This window comes from Dendropsophus ebraccatus, chromosome 2 (assembly GCF_027789765.1).
Source record: "Dendropsophus ebraccatus isolate aDenEbr1 chromosome 2, aDenEbr1.pat, whole genome shotgun sequence".
Classification (NCBI taxonomy): domain Eukaryota; kingdom Metazoa; phylum Chordata; class Amphibia; order Anura; family Hylidae; genus Dendropsophus; species Dendropsophus ebraccatus.
Window position 1 is genome coordinate 43,113,645 of NC_091455.1, and position 10,746 is coordinate 43,124,390.

At 44.2% G+C, this 10,746-nt stretch overlaps 1 protein-coding gene across 1 annotated transcript; it reads left to right on the forward strand.

Annotated features, from left to right (window-relative positions):
• The first annotated feature begins 969 nt into the window (after nt 1–969).
• On the forward strand, nt 970–4,642 carry HEY1 (hes related family bHLH transcription factor with YRPW motif 1). Its single transcript, XM_069959949.1, has 5 exons — nt 970–1,295; nt 1,773–1,848; nt 1,935–2,018; nt 2,481–2,562; nt 3,307–4,642. Exons 1-5 carry the CDS (start codon nt 1,210–1,212, stop codon nt 3,879–3,881), a joined length of 903 nt encoding a protein of 300 aa, XP_069816050.1. The 5' UTR covers nt 970–1,209; the 3' UTR covers nt 3,882–4,642.
• Nucleotides 4,643–10,746: the final 6,104 nt, after the last annotated feature.

Genomic DNA, 10,746 nt, shown 5'->3' on the forward strand with positions numbered 1-10,746 from the left:
GTAAATGCCAATAGAATGGTGTCAGGGCATGCTGGGAGTTGTAGTTTGGTAGCAGCTGCGGAGCCCACAGGTTGGTGACCACACAGGGCATGCTGGGAGTTGTAGTCTGGTAGCACTTGGTGACCACACAGGGCATGCTGGGAGTTGTAGTCTGGTAGCACTTGGTGACCACACAGGGCATGCTGGGAGTTGTAGTCTGGTAGCACTTGGTGACCACACAGGGCATGCTGGGAGTTGTAGTCTGGTAGCACTTGGTGATAACACAGGGCATGCTGGGAGTTATAGTCTAGTAGCACTTGGTGACCACACAGGGCATGCTGGGAGTTGTAGTCTGGTAGCACTTGGTGACCACACAGGGCATGCTGGGAGTTGTAGTCTGGTAGCACTTGGTGACCACACAGGGCATGCTGGGAGTTGTAGTCTGGTAGCACTTGGTGATCACACAGGGCATGCTGGGAGTTGTAGTCTGGTAGCACTTGGTGACCACACAGGGCATGCTGGGAGTTGTAGTCTGGTAGCACTTGGTGATCACACAGGGCATGCTGGGAGTTGTAGTCTGGTAGCACTTGGTGATCACACAGGGCATGCTGGGAGTTGTAGTCTGGTAGCACTTGGTGACCACACAGGGTCCTGGTTAACCCCTTCCCTCCTGGTCTGGTTCCGGCCCCCGGAGCGGCGCGCACACAGCTCCTCACAGCGCCGTCTTCCCGCCCGCGGCGCATGGAGCCGAGATTACATTACAGAGCAGAGCGCCGGTGGCGGCGGCGGGTCACTCCCCGCTCCCGGCCGCAGGCTCCCATCGCCCGGGCAGGCCACTTTCCCACGCCCTACGCGTGCTAACATGCCGTCCTGCAGACTCCGGGCTTGGCGCAGCGCCCAGCCAATCAGCGTTCAGTGGGCGGGGCCGACTCCGCACTCAGCACCGCTCGCTTGTCACTCAACGTTCTTTTTTAGAATGAAGAAGGTTCCAAGACGGTTTTTTTTTTTCTCCTTTCTGGTGGAACGTGACGTCACGAGGAGGAGGGGGCGGGGCGCCGGGGAAGGATTATTGGCTACAAGAAGATAATTGTGTTCCAGGAGCAGGCGCCAGTGCGCGGCCTCCCCTCCCTCTCCCACACATCATGTAAGAGGCGAACCGTGGGAAAGAGACAGCCAGAGGAGGCAGCAGCCCGGGTGACAGCAGCAACAGCCACAGCACCGAGCACAGCCATGAAGAGGACGCACGACTACAGCTCCTCCGACAGCGAGCTGGACGAGAACATCGAGGTGGAGAAGGAGAGTGCCGATGAGAATGGGTAAGAAGAAGGCGCTGCGACTTTACTGCGACAAACGGATGGAAACTTTAGGCAGGAATAATAAGACTGTGTTCACACAGGACTGAAATGATAAAATGTTAACATAGTCTTATAATAGAAAGTATAGATCAACCTGTGACTTTGCAAAACTACAACTCCCATCTGTCTGGGCATGATGGGAGTTGTAGTTTTGCAACAGCTGGAAAGAGACACAATATTTGTCCCATATGTCTACAAGTCTCCAGGACTGGTGGTCAGCAGAGCTGTGTTTGTTCACCTAGCATTGGATGCAACTTTTAACATATTCAGCTCTGCTACATCTCCAAGTGCTATTAGGGCATATTCACACTATGTATTTTGCAGTGTGAACGTACCCTTATACTATACAGCTTATTAGAAAACTTTACATCTATACTTTTAGACTGGTCGTCTATATTTCTAAATATATTTATATATATATTTTTTTTATCATTTTAGGAATCTGAGTTCCCCTCCCGGTTCTATGTCCCCGTCGACGACGTCCCAGATTTTAGCAAGAAAGAGGCGCAGAGGGGTGAGTACGCTTTTTACACCTCTGTCCGCCGCTGGACACGTTCAGCTTTTTGACTTGTCACTAAAGCAAACTCTTGTATCCTCCAGATCATCGAGAAGCGCCGGCGGGACAGGATTAATAACAGCTTATCTGAGCTGCGGAGACTAGTGCCCAGCGCCTTTGAGAAACAGGTAATTAGACTCTATGGCTGGTAGTTAGGAAACCTGAAACACGTCGGGGGTCACAAACTGATTTTTTTTTTACAATGATGATAGATTTATATGAATGCAGCAGAGTTGGATCTGTTATTGTCTTTAAGGGGCAACGCCAGTAAAAAAAAATAAAAAAATTCTTTAGATATTTGTAATTTACTTCTATTAAAAAAATCTCCAGTCTTCCACTACTTATCAGCTGCTGTATGTCCTGCATATCTATGTATATGACATACAGCAGCTGATAAGTACTGGAAGACTTGAGATTTTTTACAAGAAGTAAATTACAAATCTCTGGCACTTTCTGACACCAGTTGACTTAAAAAAAATAGCTAGAGTTTCCCTTTAATCTGTATCTGTAGCGAGGTTACATAGTGATGGCTAATACATAGGTTATTATATAGATCTGTGTCGTCTCACTGTTCTCTTCGTTTCTCGCAGGGTTCGGCAAAGTTAGAAAAAGCAGAGATTCTCCAGATGACGGTCGATCATCTCAAGATGCTGCACACCGCAGGGGGGAAAGGTAAAGAATATAACTGTATATACCAAGTATTGTATACGTTCCCATCTGGCAGCATATAGTAATAGGTGCCCTAATGGGTTTTACAGTGTGTGATTTCTTACATACAGAACTGCTTAGGTGACAGAAGGGTTGCTGGTCTGTAGTGGAGTGTATGTTATTACAGCAGAGCTGTATTTGTCATGAGTTAGATTTACATGTATTATTTTTTTTACACCGTGTGGATGAGGCTTTAGTTATTATTATTATTATTATTATTATTATTATTATTATTATGGCGCCCTTGATTCCGGAGTGCTATACAATAGATGGGGGTAACAAACAGGAACATTACAAGATCAAAAACACATTACATGAAGGCAAATAGCAGACTGGTACATGGGGGAAGAGGACCTTGCCTGCCTGCTTTACTGTTAACACTTAGGGGGAGATTTATCAAAGGGTGTAAAATTTAGACTGGTGCAAACTACCCACAGCAACCAATCACAGCTCAGCTTTAGGCAGTGCTGAAAGGAAAGCTGAGCTGTGATTGGTTGCTGTGGGCAGTTTGCACCAGTCTAAATTTTACACCCTTTGATAAATCTCCCCCTTAATGTTTTGTGCCCAGAAAGATGTGTCTAATTTTGGTGACTATCTAGTATGTGTAGCGTTATGATGACACCAGTTTATATTGGTATAGATATTCATACAAGGAAAGGAAACCCATATAGAGTTGGTGATAATGTCTGGATTGCTGTCCTCTTTTAGGCTACTTTGATGCCCATGCTCTTGCCATGGACTATCGCAGCCTGGGCTTCAGAGAATGTCTTGCAGAGGTTGCCCGCTATCTGAGTATCATTGAAGGCTTGGACAACGCTGACCCCCTCCGAGTACGACTGGTTTCCCATCTGAACAACTACGCTTCCCAGAGAGAAGCAGCCAACAGTGCCCACACCAGCATCGGACACATCCCGTGGGGGGGTGCCTTTGGCCCCCATCCTCATCTATCTCACCCTTTACTGCTGGCACAGACTCCACATACAAATGCAAGCAACACAACGTCCTCCACAGAAGCCCACCACCAGAGCAGACTTCCGGGGTCACCACACGCTGATTCTTCCGCTCTACGGGTCCCCTCCAATGGGAGCCTGACGTCAGTACTTCCAGTGGTGACTCCTTCCAAACTGTCTCCTCCGCTGCTCTCCTCAGTGGCCTCCCTCTCAGCATTCCCATTTTCCTTTGGATCCTTCCACTTACTGTCTCCCAACGCACTGAGCCCGACGGCCCCGGCACCGACAGGCAAACCCTACAGACCCTGGGGGACGGAGATTGGAGCCTTCTAGGACATTTACATGAACTCTCTAGTTTTTATGCAAGGGGTGATCTGGGGGAGGGGGATGGAGGCTCCAGCTGTGCTGGCCGTCTCATTGCGACATTTACAATGTATTTGCCAATCTGTGTGATCCCATGGTACCATTCATTGCAAATGATTCCCCAATTTCAGCATTTGGTGAACACTGTACATTTCAGCGCTCCATACAGGTTACTCTAACTTGCTTTGTAATATTTCCAGTGCGTGCCCTGGCATCCGGGCGGGCAGGAGGAGGGCATTTAACCAATAGTTGTAGAAGTTTTGAGCAATCTTCCTATTAAAATAACGGCATATCCTTTTTAGTCTTAATTTGTGGAAATTCGCCTTCAGCAATAACACTGTACCTTATAAAGTTTTTGCTAATGTTTTTGAGTTGAGATATTCTATGAGAGATAGGTAAAGTATTATTCTTGAGTTTTATATTGCCATGCGTTGACAAATCACAAAGTCCCAGCTTTACCGCGTGCAGGCCGGGTAGTGCCCATCCTAACTACAGGAGTCTGGAATATCCAACCCAAGTCCTATCTTCTAATATATTCCCCAGTCTGCTGCACTAGAACCTTATTTAACAGGTAGACTAATTTAAGAAGAGCTCCCGCTCCCCTTGTATATACGTCACTTCTGTGCATGGATGCATTTTTACTTGCCTGAAAGGTGATTTTTTTTTTTTTTTTTTTGCTGTACTGGGTTTAATCACTGTTGTACTGGTCTACTGTGACTAAATAAAAGAGTCCAAGTGTGATCATTTCAATGTATTGCTTATGCTTCTTATGTGACATGGGAAAATCATAGATGGTTTATTGTAAAATTCCAAGTTCAAATGTTTGCTTAGTTTATTGAATGCAGAACTAAGGGTCTGTTCACACACAGCAGCTTTTGTTGCAAAAAGAAAAAAAAAATCTAGTCAGTTTCAGGTCTGAATTGGGTTGTTTTGATGAATTTCTGCAAGTTCTATGTAAATGAATGGGAGAGTTAAAGAAATTTCTCCGAAAATTTGCTGCTTCTGTCTAAGGGTATGTCCACATTACGGAATCCCGGCGGATGACCTTGCCGCCGCTTGCATCTCCGCTGGTCCCATAGGTTTCATGCTATGGTTTGGCAGATTCCGGCGTCCGCAGGTTTATTCTTTGGGCGGAATCTGCCAAACCAAAGAATGAAGCCTGTGGGACCAGCAGGGGCGAGCTGCAGAATCCAGGATTCTGTAGTGTGGACATACGCTTAAAAGGGGAGTTCACCAAATCAAATTCTTTCAAATCAACAGGTGGTAGAAAGTGGCAGAGATTCGTAATTTACTTCTATTATAAAATCTCAAGTCATGGTCTTGGACAGAGGAGGCAGCTGAGAGCACTGTGTCAGACTGGAAAGAATATGCCACTTCCTGCAGGACATACAGCAGCTGATAAGTACTTTCTGGCACCAGTTGATTTGAAAGAAAACATTTAACCATAAAGGAACTGTTATGGGTTTCATTCGAAATGGTTATTCTTTGACTTGAGGATGGCATTGCCTAAATCGGGTAACGCCATGGTCATTGCATTCCCTAAACCAGGGGTGTCAAACTTGCAGCCCTCCGGCTATTTCAAAACTATATTATATAACTATAATTCCCATCATGCCTGGACAGCCAAAGCTTTAGCTTTGGCTGTCTAGGCATGATGGGAATTGTAGTTTTGAAATAGCCGGAGGGCTGCAAGTTTGACACCAGCTCATACAAGACTACAACTCTCAGCATCTGTGGCGGTCATGGCATGCTGGGAGTTGTAGGTTTGTTATAGCCAGAGAGTTGCAGGTTGGGGGTGGTCACTGCTGTATGTCACTTTGAAAGCCACATGGACCTGTCTTGTAACTTCATCCAGGACATGTCAGACATGGGACACCAGTTGTAAATGGTAGGCCGCCATGATTGCTGTGGGCACGTGTGATGCAATATGGTGCGGGCACACTCCACATTGAGCTATGTAATACATACTGTGCCTGCCAGAAATATCTTATTATACCACACACGTATTGGCATCCTACCGTGGTAAACCAGCGATCCCGTTACACGCGAGGACTGTAATATTGTAGGCTTATCCCTACTGTGAGTAAATAAAGTAAATGAGATCTTGTGCCTCCTCAGGTGTTGAGGGACTACAAGTCCTAGCACACTACGTTTGCCACAAGACACACTTCTTTATGAAACTGTCCATAGCAACCAGTCATTTCTTCCATATTGATGGTTGCTATGGGCAAAAGCATCATAAATCTGCCCCTTTTATAAGACCAAAACAAGTTTTCCTAGATGAGGGATGGGAAACCTCTGCACCTCTAGCTGTTACTAAACTACAATCCCATCATGCAAAGCTTTGGCTGTCCAGGACATGATGGGAATTGTACTTGTGCAACAGCTGGAGGGGCGAAGGTCACAGACTAATGGGCTAATTTTTTTTTATTTAAAATGTACAGTTTCTATGATGGTGCTATAAGGCTCATTCTACCTACACACCAATATCCCTCTATACCAGGGGTAGGGAACCTTGGCTCTCCAGCTCTTGCAAAACTACAACTCCCATCATGCCTGGACAGCTAAAGCTTTGGCTGTCCAGGCATGATGGGAGTTGAAGTTTTGCAACAGCTGGAGAGCCAAGGTTCCCTACCCCTGTACTATACATTCACCTAAGTAATGTTACCGCTACAAGTATCTTCATCAATTAGTGTTTTTGAAGCCATCTCTTAAATGGCTATACATGGGCGCCACCACATGGCCATGTAGAGTACTACCATTGCACATAATGAAATCACAATAACTTGGTAAGATTCATTCGAAAACAATTTCTTTCAAATGCAAACTATATAATTTTATATATATATATATATATATATATATATATATATATATATATGTATATGTTGCGGCATTACATACAGTTTTCTTATGTGTGTCTACATCACCTTTAACAATCCTATTAAAACTATATTATAGGTTGGCTGGTAATTTTCTCTGCCAAATTGCTTAAAGGCCAATGTTAACTCAAACATAATAAATATATTCATTGTTAATTATACATGATAGTTATATATAACATGTTAGAACATCCTTCCTCTAAAATAGACTAAAATCAGGAGCAAAATGACAGAATTTCATCCAAGGGAGCCATCTTGTGGTAAGATAAGTTTTTTACTTCATATTTTATCCAGATTTTTTAATCTTTAACTTCTCCATGGACATTTATATTCAGTTATTATTGGCCTTTTCTATGGATTTGGCTCAGTCATGATTTGACTGTGTCTGTCAGTTTTTATTGACCATCCTTCCCTTGTTCTAAAGGGTAAAATATTAGATCTGTCATACATTTGACATAGTTAAGTAAACTTAAAGGGTTACTCCAGCAAAAATGTTTATCTTTCAAATCAACTGGTTTTAGAAAGTTATATGGATTTGTAATTTACTTCTATTTAATAATCTCTAGTCTTACAGTACTTATCAGCTGCTGTATGTCCTGCAGGAAGTGGTGTTTTCTTTTCAGTCTGACACAGTGTTCTCTGCAGCCATCCCTATATGAGGCAGGAACTGACCAGAGCAGGAGAGGTTTTCTATGGGAATTTGCTACTGCCCTGGACAGTTCATGTCTCAGACAGAGATGTCAGCAGAGAACACTGTGTCAGGCTGAAAAGAAAACACCACTTCCCTGTGGGACATACAGCAGCTGATAAGTACTGGAAGACTTGAAATAGACGTAAATTACAAATCTATATAACTTTCTGAAACCAGTTGATTTGAAAGAAAATGATTTTCGCCGGAGTACCCCATTAGATGAAAGTAGATTGAATGATCAGAAGGATCATTTCTAAGGGTGCATTTACACAGAAAGACTGACAGATTATCTGCCAAAGATTTGAAGCCAAAGCCAGAAACAGACTGTAAACAGAGATCAGGTCATAAAGGAAAGCCTGAGATTTCTCCTCTTTTCAAATCCATTCCTGGCTTTGGCAGATAATCTTTCTGTGTAAAAGGGCCCTTACACATTGTGGTGCATATTGGTCATTATAAATGTTCATACTGGCCACACATGATCAATGCCACCATGAGAAGGATGAAAGATGTTTTAGGAAAAGTTTTGAGAACATCCAAGAATACTAGAATATCACAGCTGCAGCCGGGGAGGGAGGGGGGGTAAGTATGTTGGCATTCTTTTTTTTTTAGTGTAAGGGCAGGCGTGGATGGGGTTAACCTTTGGGGATTTCCTGGAAAACCTCTTTAATCCACTGTTCACTGCTCCTTTCCTCCCAGCCCCTCTCTCTGTGGCTCACATACTACTATATACAAGCTGTGTTTCTTATACCTGCTCCTCTCTCTCAGCTTCCTCGTGGCTTCCTCCTATTGTGCCCTCTTCACCCTGATCTATTAAATGCCTTCTGTTTTGTCTAGAAGCACAGACTATACTCTTGTCACCTTAAGGCCTTGGCTAATAAAGATGTCTGTGGGGGAGGGGTGGCGATATGGCGGTTGATGACCCCCACTATCTTCCATCCTATGGGTATACACCTCTTTTTACACCTTTGCAGTCATCTCGTAGCTTTCCTCCAATGCCCAGTGTGACTTGCGGACTTGCCCGCCACCTCTCTTGTGGTGCCACATCTGCTTCCCGCCTATACCAGTGCCAGCACCGACTTCCTGTACTTTCCCGAGTGAATGTCAATCTCCTCTAACTTACAAAGCCATGAATCACTCCTCTCCCTCTCAGTTCATTGTTATAATCTCTTAATAAACTCCTACATGATCGCTGTGCTACAACAATGACCTATTGCTCTCATTCTTTGGTCTAACCTTCTCACCAATGCCCTCCAGCTTTTTCCCACATCTCGCCCCATTCATGGAATGCTCTACCTCGCCCATCTCACTCTCTTCCAGGTTTGCTCACTTGTAAATCACATGACCAAGCAATGGAAATGATAGATTATCCTCCTGTGCCATATTATCCTCTCATTCTGTAACCTACCCCAGTGTACCTGTACAGGGAGAAGAGAATGAACCCGCCAGTGCTGTCTGCTGGATACAGGGCTATCAGCAGGGGCCACAGGAGAGCTGTCATGGGGATTTTTTGCCAAATACAATGGAGCAAATTTAGTTCACACAGACAGATTTATCTGACAGATTTTTAAAGCCAAAGCCAGGAATGGATGTGAAAAGAGGAGAAATCTCAGTCTTTCCTTTATGACCTGTTCCCTCTTTATAGTCTGTTCCTGGCTTTGGCTTCAAAGATCTGTCAGATAAATCTCTCTGTGTAAACGCACCATTAGTGCAGAGAGTCATCAGGTGTGTTAGATTTATGACAGTGGCTGGTACTGTTTATCTGGCTGTATGTAGACTGTCTGGTCTAAGCTTGCACTGTGTAGTCTACTAGACCAGGGCTTCTCAAACTATTTGTTCTCGGGCCTCAGCAGATAATTCATATTAATGCCAGGACCTCACCAACATACACATACTACTACGCAGCATCAGATACTGCTATGTAATGCATATAATAATCCCAAATATTGCTCCCCCTTTATAACTCAACACCCTACTGCACAAATATATACTGCTCCCCCTTTATAATTCAACACCACACTGCACCAATACATACTGCTCCACCTGTATAATCCAACACCCCACTGCACCAATACACACTGCTCCACCTGTATAATCCAACACCCCACTGCACCAATACATACTGCTCCACCTGTATAATCCAACACCCCACTGCACCAATACACACTGCTCCACCTGTATAATCCAACAACCCACTGCACCAATACATACTGCTCCACCTGTATAATCCAATACCCCACTGCACCAATACATACTGCTCCACCTGTATAATCCAACACCCCAGTGCACCAATACATACTGCTCCACCTGTATAATCCAACACCACACTAAACAAATACATACTATTCTACCTGTATAATCCAACACCACACTGCACCATGACATACTACTCCACCTGGAGGCCCATAAGCAGTAAAACCCTCTGGGCAATTGCCTCTGTTTACTTTATAATTCACCCCCTGCTTTTGCATAAACTGGCAAGACCCCCATGATCCTTAGCTGCGATACATATTAGTTGTGTCTCAACTAGCTAACGTGTACAAGGACTGCCAATTCTTTTTGTTCTTAGGGAGATAAGCCACTATGTAATGTGGCTGGATGAGGTGACTCTCTGTACTTTCTGTAGTTTGCATGTGTATGAGGGGGGTTCTGAATAGATGTAGAAAAATTTGCTATTTTATGCCAGAATGAAGCTAGTTGAGCACTGTGGCTCCTTCACTGATATCATCGGCATCAACACCCTCCTGTTCACTCGAATGGGGCTGTATTGGTTCTTCACATCATTATCAGATGCCAGAAGTCCAGTCTACACGACAGAAGTTGTGGCGCAGTCTACCTGTATATATGAGCACCGTATACACTCGGAGCTATCCAATCCTTCCCGGCTCTCTGTTCCTCCTGTATAGAGCTTTGGCAGCCTATAACTCAATGCGGATGTCAATCGTCTTGAAATATTAGGCCTTACAAAGAGAATTTCCGTTACTTTGTATAAAGAAATGCATTCGGAGGCAAATTATAGAACATCCTTTTTCAGGCACAAGGTGTATATTGTAATACAATATTCATCTTTTCAGGCTCACATAAAAGGCACATTCTTCAGTGTGGCCTATTGGTTACATTTTATACAAGCCAAGTTGGATTATATTTAGACTGAATTTCTCGAAAGTTAATGATACCATTTAACTCCTTTACATGAACAAAGACCTTTGTTAATTTCCCCAACTATGTGGCTCGGTGTGCCAGGAGTTTAGGCTTGGGGATGGCG